This window comes from Diplotaxodon limnothrissa, linkage group LG14 (assembly GCF_057381915.1).
Source record: "Diplotaxodon limnothrissa isolate DT_005_m linkage group LG14, D_limnothrissa_male_GT1.1, whole genome shotgun sequence".
Classification (NCBI taxonomy): Eukaryota; Metazoa; Chordata; class Actinopteri; order Cichliformes; family Cichlidae; genus Diplotaxodon; species Diplotaxodon limnothrissa.
Window position 1 is genome coordinate 37,766,010 of NC_140609.1, and position 11,548 is coordinate 37,777,557.

Below are 11,548 nucleotides of genomic sequence, written 5' to 3' on the forward strand. Positions count from 1 at the left end.
ATGACCTAAGGCGGATTAACAACACTGCACTCCCAGGGAAACTGAAGCTATTATTACCCAGACTAATGTAATGGTAAATGTTCTGTATTTGTATAGCGCTTTATAGTCCTAAGGACCCCAAAACACTTTACACTATACACAATAATCCACCCATTCACACACTGGTGATGGCAAGCTACATGTAGCCACACTGACAGAGGCGAGTCTGCTGGACACTGGCGCCACCAGTAGGCAACCGGTAAAGTCTCTTGCCCAAGGACACAACGACCGAGACTGTCAGAGCCGGGGCTCGAACCGGCAACCTTCCGATTACAAAACGAACGCCCAACTCTTGAGCCACGATCGCCTTTGACAATGTACAAGATCTCACTCAATCTTGCCAATCGACTAGAGAGGCTATTGAGCTCCTACGTTAAGAAGTGGCTCAAACTTCCCAAATGCCTCAGCAGTGTCGGACTCTATAGCGATGGGATACTGCCATTGCCCATCCCTAGTCTGGTAGAGGAGTTTAAATGTGCAAAAGTGAGGCTCACGTACTCCCAGGGCCCAATAGTGAGAGGCACTGCTCCCACCCTAACAAAGGGGAGGAAGTGGACAGCCACATCTATGCTAACGTTGGGATCCTCGAAAGAGTGACCTTTGTCTTTTAGATGCAGATGAAAACAAGATAAAAAATACAGTCATGACATACATATGTGCAGCATAATATGCATTTATATACCACCCTGCTACTACATAGCATATGTCTAATTGTCTAATTAATGTCTAATTATGTGAACTTGTACTATCGATGCTATCCCAGACAACCTCGCGGGTAACTAGCTTAACAAAAGGATTAGCTTTACAGCCAAATACTGCATTGGTGGGCAACATATTGCACAAAAACAAAGTTACAACTTATACTTTAAGTACATACCAGCGATACAACCACAAACAGAAGATGCAGACAGTATTTTCTCCGACAGGACACCATAAACTGCGTGCCGATATGTTTCACTTCTTTTGCTCACTCGCTTTTCTTGACTGAGCTGACTTCCTGTTCAATAAAGTTTTTTCTAAATAAAGCCGTTTCTGAAGTGCATTACTTGGAGCAACCACAGAGGGCGCTGTAAACACATAATGAATAACAACTGACTGAGAATGATATTTTGGTGATACAACATTTCACAACTTTTAGTGATAACAGAACAGCTGGTAAGTTATTGCAGTGCCAGCTGTTTAATTCACAGTAAGCTTATGCAGTAGGATGATCTGATTTCCTCGTGTTGGTGTTGTTCCCAGACCATCATGAAAATGTTGTTCCAGGTTCAACATTGCAAGTGACCAATCACATTGTTGTGACGTTATTCTTTTGCGCGCCAAGCCATTCGTGCATTTATGAAATTCCAATGTTGCAAGGACAATATCAATTCTGCTTACTGTTTATTAAAGGGTTACGGTTAGGGTTAGGATCAGGGTCCGTTGATCGGCGGACAGAGGCGGTTTCTCGCAGCTTAAGTACAGTTTTTTGTTTTACGCCGTTTTTTCCCGAAGTCGCAAAAGTATGACGTCACAACATTCTGATTGGTCACTTGCAATGTTGATCCTGGAACAACATTTAGTATGATGATCTGGGAACAACACCAACACGAGGAAATCAGATCAACCTATGCAGTAACCACGCTAACTACGGCTGGATCGACGCAGGTCAGACTTTGGGAAATACTCCTCATGTCTCTGAAACTAAAAAGTGGTCGTTCATCAGCTGTGTAGAGAGTTTTCCAGCAGGGTATTGCAAACGGAAACGTGTTGATGATGAAAATAGCGGGTCTGCCTTTACAGTCTTTAAGTTTCCCGGATGAGTATCAGTAACAAAGTCACAGACACAACTTTATTTAACTTTCTCATGTTGGTAAAAACGAATCTGCAGCTGAGAGAATAACAAACTCAAACTGTCGGAGCTGGTTTGATTTTTGGATTATAAATCAGCAGGACGTTTTCACTCAGTCTTTATTTACAGCATGTTTTAAAGCGTTTAAAATGGGGGAATGATGGGGGAATATGTTTTAAATGAACAGCAGTTGTAAAGCCTGCTGTGCGAAAATCACTGAATGAAGAGCAAACAGTGGCACAGCAACATGTGTGAATTAATTTGGTGATTTATTAAATGTATAAATGTTTTTATACTTGATTTTAATCTGCTGCTGAGTCTTTTACACTGATGGAAATGCCAATATCACAGAACATGCAGGAACACCTGTTCAACCAATCATATTCCACTTTGATCTGCGACAAACTGAAGCATTCACCTCTTTTACAACAGTGTTGTGTTTGACTGCTATATTGTTATTTTCTTTATACTGTAGATTTTCATGTCTCTGGAATAGTTGGCAGTAATAAGGATTATTGTCTGTAAAAGAATATCGACATGTGAATTCGATTAGTTTGATGCTGCCAACACTTTCATGTAACTGCGCTGCTGGTTTAAATCAACTAACGGAAAGATATCCTGGATATGCTGACTTTGCTCCGTGGTGTACAGGACTCTGAGACAGCATCTGGACTGCCTGTTTAGCCTCATGATTAATGTCCACAATGAAAATATTAGTCGAACATCGTGAAGTCTGTATAGGTTTCACAGTGTCGAACAAGCCTGGTACAGTTAAACCTGAGAGTTACTATATGGCGGGAACACCAATATTATCTCTTTTAAAAAAGTGTATACACAGGTCACACTGATTATTGGACAGAAAACACAAAGATCAGGTGTTAATCTGATTTATTTAATCTCTCTCCTCCTTTTTAATATTAGTTATAATTCAGAAATGGCGACTGAAACGAGTAGATATAACCCTAGTAAATGAAGCCGGTGTACAGCCAGCTGGGGTTATGACAGTTGTGTACTGGGTCTATCACACGCTTTGCTGTGAGACAGACATCCTGGAAATCCACAAAATCAGCACTTCTTCAAAGAGGCTCTATCTTAACAAACCGCTACATCCTCGGCTAAAAAAATATTAAAAGTTTATTTGGTGACACACAAACAGAGTACTTCAAATCACAGTTCAGTTATTTTCTGCATGTTCATAGTTGTTGTTGTTGAGAAACGCCCACTGAAGGAATGGCCACCAGCCCAAAGCAATGGTTTTGACTCAAACAGCGTTAACCCCGCCCCCTGAGTTTGATGGGTGATGCTGACAGATAAAAATAAATCAAGAACACAGCTGCAGGGTCAGGAGTGCCAAAATGAATAAAAAAAAATACATAATTAAATAATGAATTAAATGTTTTGTATAATTAATTAAAAATGGAAAATGAAATTAATGGGCATCTATTAATTACTGCCACATTTAATTAATTATTTATGGTGTATTAATTAATTAATTTTGTCACTCCTGACCCTCCATACTCTTGATCCCTGCATCCCTTCATCAGCACATTGGGGGCATTTAGCCCTAAGAACTAATACTTAGTAAAGCAAAATACACCAAACTTATAATTTAGTAAAGGGGGAGGAGCTACGGAGAATGAGCCTTATCAGTGTGGAGTCCATGCAGTTCTGGCTGGGAAACCCCACACATGTACTATCGGTGTCCCACTGATGCCCCACTACAACAGTGACATGTGGAACCTTAGTATTACAAAAATTCCATCTGAATAATAAAAAAATTAAATATATACAATGCACATTTGAGAAAGTTCACTATGACTCACTCAGTACATTATAGCTCAGTAAGGAGCGTGGAAAGAAAAACATCTTGCATCAGGAAATCTAGATGTTTTTCTTCTCTACAAAGGTGTATTAAAAAAAGAACAGCAAATTATAATATTACAGCGGATGTGTGACCTTAAAGGTTTCTGGCTGAAAAAAAGGTCATTGATCAAACTGATTCTTGCTCGCTGAGTGCAAAAAAACATTTTAATCAGATTCTCTGCAGGAAAATTTGAAAACATTTCCTCCTAACTTCTCAGTATTCACTTATCAGCATTCAGTCAAATGTTCATTTACGGGTGTAGTTAAAAAAATGCTAATAACTGACTTTCCACAGCAGTTGTTTGGTCGGACACAGTGAGAGATGTAATCTGTTACTCTTCATGTGAGAAAGAAGGTGTCTCTGAGATGTACTAATAGTGTGTTAGTTCCAAATAGTAAATTAGTGAATGTATTTCATGGCAGTTTGATTATTCTTGGACAAACAGTGCAGTCTTCCTCAAAGCATCACTGTGAATGTAATCATATAATGTTAAAAATATAATAACAGTCTTTTTATTATTGGTCAATGAAATAAATAAATCCTCTTTATTATCAGAGTGAAAACACTTCCACAAACGAACGTCAACTTATGACTCCATAAATATTCAGCCATTCAAAGGTGACTGACCTACTTCAACAGCCAAAATCACATATTTCTGGAAGGTCCACTCACTGGTTATTCAGCATGCCAGGCTGCAGTTACACCATGCAGACAAAAGAGCACTCGGAGCAAGTTAAAGGAAAGTTTATTCAAAAGTAGAAGTCTGGGAATGGAGACAGAGGAGTTCACTTAAATCTGTCATTATTTAGCACAGGAGTCTTTATAAGATAAGATAACTCTTTATTGTCATTGCACAGTCATACATAGTACAGTAGTACAATGAAATTGGAAAAACTGTCCTACGTCGGCACTACATATAACACAACACGACACGATATGACACATCACAACGTAACAAACAACACAACACAGTATATTAACTTAGTATAAAAAAGAAGAATAAGTGTATGTGTATTGCACACTGTTATTATTGCACATTAATTATTATTGCACCGTGTTATAAATATAAATATTATTGTTATTGTTTTAAACATTGTTACCTCCCCCTAAAAAGTCCAGGGAGGTATCCAGTCAGGTCAGCTATTTACATTGATCAGGGCTATTGCCCTGTTGTAAAACTGTCCTTGAGTCTATTTGTTCGGGACCTCAGCAGCCTGAACCTCCTGCCAGACGGCAGCAGCTTAAACACCCGGTGTCCTGGGTGTGTGCAGTCCCGTAGGATGCTGCGTGCCCTCTTGAGACAGCGAGTGCTGTACAGGTCCTTCAGGGAGGGAAGAGGATGTCCAATGATTTTTTGGGCCATGTTGATGACCCTCTGGAGTGCCTTTCTGTGTGCTGTGGTGCAGCTGGAGAACCACACACCGATGCAATATGTCAGCACACTTTCAATGGAGCAGCGGTAGAAGACGGTCAGCAGCTCCTTCTTCAGGTCCATTTTTCTGAGGATTCTCAGAAAGTGGAGACGCTGTTGGGCCTTCTTTAAGACCGCAGAGGTGTTAGAGCTCCATTGGAGGTCTGTGTCTATGTGCACACCCAGAAACTTGAAACTGGAGACCCTTTCCACGCACTCCCCGTTGATGCTGACAGGCTGCAGCTCGGACTTCCTCCTTCTGAAGTCAACTACCAGTTCTTTTGTTTTGGTGGTATTGAGGTCCAGGTTGTTGTCTACACACCAATCTGACAGCCTCTGAACTTCAGCTCTGTATGCAGTCTCATCTCCCCCTGAGATGAGCCCCACCACAGTGGTATCATCTGCAAACTTGATGACTGTGTTGTCTGGGTGGGAACTAACACAGTCATGTGTGTACAGAGTGTACAGTAGGGGACTCAGTACACAGCCTTGTGGAGAGCCGGTGTTGAGGCTTATGAAATGGAAGCAATCAAATCTGCCTAAATCTGACACTCAAAGGTAAACTGGATACCTGGCTGACCATCACGTTCACGACCAGGTGAGGACGGATCAAAGATCAGGAGTCGATTTCAGGCTTGGGCTTGCTTTCATCATATTAGTCCAATCCAATCCAACTTTATTTATAGAGTACGTTAAAACCAACATGGTTGAACAAAGTGCTTTCCATCACAAAAACTGAGATAAAAGTAAAAAAAAACATAAACAGACAAAGAAAGTGAAATAACAATAAAATAAATACATAAATGAAAAAAAGATTTCAAAATTAAATCCTTAAATATATTAAATATTAAAACTAGTGCTGTCAGCGTTAATCTCATTAAAATGACGTTAACGCCACGCGGCAAATCTCCGTTAGTGAATTAACGCAGATCGTGTGGTTGTTTGCTGACAACAGAAAAAAAACATCAAAGGAGAAAAGTTACATCTAAGAACACGTTTTTTTTCTTACTGATGCTCATTAGTGAAACACAAAGACATTAGACAAAAATGAAACTTTAGACCCTCTCTTCCCCCAACAGAAGTCAAAGGGATCTTCCAGGAATAGTGACACTGTTTTCTGGAGAATTGATTGGTCAGTACGTCGTGATTTCATACCTGCTGATCTCTAATCTGGAACCTAACCGGCACCAGCAGAGTAAAAGACACTTCACAGCTAAATTGAATCAAGCATAAAAACATTTTAGGCATCAAGACAAGTCATATTATCTGTGAATTTCCTTTTTGTGATTAGTCAGATGCTGCCAACACCTCCCTTTCCTTGTGAAGGTGCATGAGAAACCCTGAATTAACTTTGCTAACCAGCGGTTATCCAGATCACGACTGTTAGTGTAAGTGAATCCAGATGATGGAAAGAAAACCTGGGCATGCTGAAATCACTTCGTAGTATGTGCCCCAGGGTTCAAAGGCCATCCAGTCGCACCATAACAAGAACATGGGAACACTAATGTTGTTTCTCCTTTTACAGTCATAATCTGCATTCATGAATGTTAAAAATGATTTTATTAGAAATGTATTTTGAAACAGAAGAGGTGTTTCAGTTAAGATAACACAGAACTACTTCAGTGATAGTGGACGAGATCTTTCCACTGCTGTGCAGTCCAGATGTACAGCTCACAGACTGATGGCAACCTCTCAGAAAACACGAGTTACAGTAGTAGTGATAAACAGCGAGACAAAGATCCTCTGCTGAAGCAGAAAAGGTTTTATATATTTCCTATGTAACCTGCAGGGGTGATTCTCAAGTCTGTTGGAGCCCAGGCAAAAAGGGACAAGGACACCTGACAGCCCAGTGTGCCCAGCAGAGCTGACATGAGGGCTGTTTCAACTGAATCACACACTCTGCTTGCCAGAGGTGAGTGAGTGGAGTCATGTGTGGTTCCTTTAGGGAAGTCAGGTCCAGCGTACCGCCACTGCAGACTCTGCACATTATCGCTGCTGTAGACTCAGATTTGTGCAAACAGTGCATTGTGGGTTGTGTTGTATCCGAATCTGCTGGCAGGCATCTTTTTCTCAATCCTGCCAAACTCCGCCCCTTTCATGTAAGCGTGCAGGGAAGACCCTGTGTTAGAGAACTGATAACAAACTCTGTGTGACAGTTTATCCTGATTACAAACGTTAGGGTACGTGAATCCAGATGATGGAAAGATAGCCCGGGTCTGTTGATGAGTCTCCACTTAAACACTGACGTTGTTTGTGTTTCCTGGAGTCCCGTCAGTCCTGTAAACCAGCGTCCCCAACCTTTTTTGTGCCACGGACCTACAATATTCTCAAGGACCGGCCTTTAAGGTGTCGAGGATAAATACAACAAAATAAAACCAGTACCGCTGCCAAAACAAGAAGAGTTATTCAAAACACATGGGAAAAGACCCAGGGAAACAGAGTTAATGATTAAAAAAGATTTTAAAAAATAACGCTAAAACCCCTGAAGAGCATCAGTTTCACACCCGAACCTCAACTCTCGCGGCCTGGTACCAAACGACCGGTGCCGGTCCGTGGCCCGGGGGTTGGGGACCGCTGCTGTGAATAAAAGGAATCTGTTTGAAGGCTGTGCAGAGCAGCGGGACCACACATTGTCACGTAACATTTTTCATCATATTAATATTTATTTGTAAAATAGTAAATTTTAGTTTTAATGTTCAGTATATAAAATTACATTATTGAATACTACGTGCTACGCAATAATAGTAATAATAGTACTTCTAATAGTCGTAATAGCAGTTGTTGTTGTTGTTGTTGTCATCATGCTGTTAATATCGTGACTTTTTACATTCAGTTTTTGATTAAAACATTTTAATTAATTAAAATAAAATATTAAATTTTTTTTAACTCTACCACCAAAAACCGAATACTAAAAAATAATAATAAATGATGATAACATGTATTTATTATGTTGCTCTTTGTTTGATTTCTCTTCTGTTTTTTGTCTCCATACAGGTGATCCAGGTGTTTTGTTTGTTTTTCTTTTTGTTCCTTCCCCCCTTTCTCATCATCTCTTCTCCCCTCTGTTTTTCTTTCTCTCCCTCTTTCTTTCATTCTTTCCTTCTCCCTGTCCTTTCCCCCAGTCATGTCTGTCCCGTCTGTAACAACTGATAATAAAATAAAATAAATACACAATTATAATAAAGGTCAATCAAATGGACCAACATGGCATCTTTCTTGGCCTTCAAACAACAATTCTGGGCCCTATTTCAGGAAGCCGGTTTAGAAAAGTCAGAGTGAAAAACGATACTCAGGGTTGAGTAACCCCGAACTGTCCAACTCGGAATATTCGGTTTCAGAAAGGCTGATAACAAGTAGTTCAATCAACGCGGAGTTGCATTAACCCCAAGTCAAGCGCGCGCACGAGGATACATAAAGCCCTGATCAGTGGAGCACAGATTACGCGAGTCACCATGGAGACGGAGGGAAAGAAGGTGCGGTCGACGTATTTCACAGCGCTTGAGGCCGAAACCCTGATGGCAGCATATGCCGACAGCATGCACATCTTGCAGAAAAAAAGTAACACAGCCGCAGCTGCAAAAGAAAGGGAGCATGCATGGCAAAACATAGCCGACAGAGTCAATGCGTGAGTGTCAATTTAAACATTGATCTAGGGATTTCCACCCATTTAACACGTTATCTTAGTATATGTTATTTCATTTTTTATGTCATACAGCGCAGGTGCAACCCAACAGGCCCCAAACGTTCCTGGCAGCAAGTAAAAATGAAATATAAAAACATAGTCCAAACAGGTAAGGTGTAATTATAGTATGAGCCACAGTGCTTGGTCTGTTTGTCCCATGTAAACCAATTGCAGTTACAGGCTACATTAATTTACCTCCTGTAAGCACTTATTGAAATTACCTGAGCACATTACAAGTACACATTTGCCTACTCTGTATGCTCAAATGTGTGCCGTCACAACCAACAGAAAAAAAGCGGAGGCCCGAAAAACAGGTGGGGGTCCTCCACCACCACCACTCACAGAAGCTGAGCAGTTGGCCCTCAGCCAAAACAGTGGGCGCCCTGTGGCTGAAGGCATCTCTGCGGGGACATCCTCTGAGTCAATAACCCCGCAAGACACAAGTGCCTACATAGGGGGTAAATTCAAAATAATACATGATGTGCATACATCCATTCTGCACAGTCACCTTGACCAAAATGAACTATGTCGTAGTGAAGTTATTGTCCTACTGTCAGAGATTTACAGTTATCAAACAGTTAGGTGAATAAACAACACTGAGACACTTGGAGACTGTTAACGTGCTGCACGGGTGAGGGCTCAGGGAGAGACCCACTCACACCGAGCTGCAGGTAGTTCGTCTTTATTTATAGCATAGCAGTGTCCTTTAATTTTGCATACATGTGTGTGTGTGTGTGTGTGTTAATCTCTCACAGGGTGAGCTTCCTGTTTCTAGAGACAGAGCGAGTAGTACATTTTGTTCTTTCCCCATTAAGAGTAACATATGAACATATACTCTAATGCAACATAAAACTCATAAAAGCATTTCCACCTTAACACCTACTGATTTTGCCTTCCCTCAGTGTCGGTTGTCTCTGAGAGCATACTGACAATGAGGTGTATGGTGATTGGTATGTCTGGTAGTTGCCAGTTGTGCCCACATAAGTCATGAGTGACCTGTATGAACCCCATATTCTGCCAGTTGATGGTGATGGTGTACTGCATCTGGTGCAGCCCCCTGTTGAGCCAGACCAACATGCAGTTGTGAGTACTCGTAATACTCCACAGACTACATGTGTCAACAGTAGAACAGCAATGTTGTTAAATGTCTCCACCACAGGCATATGATGACGAAACAGTGACAGCTGTTACAGAGGAGGACGCAACAGAGCCACACTATGAGGTATACAGTGTACAGTGGAAAATATAACAACTGACTACAATGTGGTACTATGATAACACCATGGACTTACTATGTCCCTGGCAGAGTGATGCTGGAAATGAAGAGGAAGAGGGTCCAGCCACTCCTACAACAAACCTTTCCACAGTAGGATTTTCAGCACTGATTTACAACCAACCTAAGTAGGCATGTACTATGGATGCCAATGCTATGTCCTGTGTTGCAATAGCTCCCTGTGAAGCAGCTGTATAAGACATATCTGGTCAGGAAAATACAGAAGTGCGACATGGAAATGGTACACCTCAAGCTGCAGATCCAAAAGTCCAAGTTGGAGATTGTACTGCTGGAACAACAGTTAAGGGTGGGTGGAGTGATCAGAGATGGACGAATCATGTCAGTGTTTGTACAACATACTAATATACGCATTTATTCTTTGTGTACAGGACATACAGGGTGACCAATAAAGCCAGTTGACCACAGAATCTGTGTATTTGTCTTGTAACATGTTGGGTTGACGGGTCACAGGAAATGGTTGTGGCATATGGTGTCTCTGACTGCTCTTCCATCCTGTACGTTCGTGGGTGGGTCAGGATGTTCATCGTGTGGATCACTGCTGATGTCTGGTTCAGCTGGACAGTGTTCACCTCTAATCGTGGCAATGTTGTGAAGAATCACACATGCCACAATAATGTCACATGCCCTTTCTGGGGCGACCCTGAGTCTTTGAAGGCACTGGAACCGGGCCTTGAGCATTCCGATGGTCATTTCAACTCTGGCCCGTGTCCTGCAATGGGCCAGATTATAACGCTGCTGTGGGCCCGGTTCAGGGTCAGGGTAAGGGGTGAGCAAATAGAGTAGACATGGGTACCCCCTATCACCAAGCAGGTGGCCAGTGAACTCTCCTAGGACAGAAGAATACATGTCAGTGCAAACGTCCCTGTGGCAATTGGTCTCTGTATATTTCACAGTAACTTTGACCCACCATGTCCAAATTTGGTGCTCAGTGTACATTCCCGGAAGATTCGTGAGTCATGTACAGAGCCTGGCCACTTGGCTTCCACATTTGTGATGATGTTGGCAGCATCACATATGATCTACACAGTGCAGAGAACACAAATTAGCATCCATTACTATGATGCCATCACTTGTTAGTGTGAAATGCTACAGGGAACTATGTACCTGCACATTAATGCTGTGGAAAGACTTCCTGTTCACATAGTCTCCTTCATTTACTGAGGGTGCAATGATTGGAATGTGAGTGCCATCTGTACAGCCAATCACGCCTGGGAACCCTGGAAATTAATGTACCATTTAAGTAGTAGTCCAAGTATCACCACATCATGAATTAAGTTTTGGTCATCCTGCTACCTGCAATTTTGTGGAATCCCTCTTTGATAAATCTTGTGGGTCTATGACCGGGGAACACTACAGACGAGTGCAGGAGACGTTTCAGTGCAACTGTAACATTCCTGACTGCCCGACAGACGGTAGCCTTGGAAACG

The 11,548-nt window shown here is 41.7% G+C and overlaps 1 protein-coding gene across 1 annotated transcript; it reads left to right on the top strand.

Annotated features, from left to right (window-relative positions):
- The first annotated feature begins 9,092 nt into the window (after positions 1–9,092).
- On the top strand, positions 9,093–10,503 carry LOC146619382 (uncharacterized). The gene is made up of 5 exons (XM_085371699.1): positions 9,093–9,285; positions 9,849–9,910; positions 9,987–10,049; positions 10,134–10,193; positions 10,276–10,503. The coding sequence occupies exons 1-5, from the start codon at positions 9,093–9,095 to the stop codon at positions 10,501–10,503; spliced, it is 606 nt and encodes a 201-aa protein (XP_085227825.1).
- The last annotated feature ends 1,045 nt before the right edge of the window (positions 10,504–11,548 follow it).

What these genes read in the sequence shown, in the direction of transcription:
- LOC146619382 (XM_085371699.1), top strand. Translation starts at nt 9,093, where the DNA reads ATGTGTGCCGTCACAACCAACAGAAAAAAAGCGGAGGCCCGAAAAACA. An exon ending in CACAAGTGCCTACATAGGGG is followed by an intron (nt 9,286 to 9,848) that starts GTAAATTCAAAA and finishes ATATTCTGCCAG; the next exon opens with TTGATGGTGATGGTGTACTG. An exon ending in CTACAACAAACCTTTCCACA is followed by an intron (nt 10,194 to 10,275) that starts GTAGGATTTTCA and finishes GTGTTGCAATAG; the next exon opens with CTCCCTGTGAAGCAGCTGTA.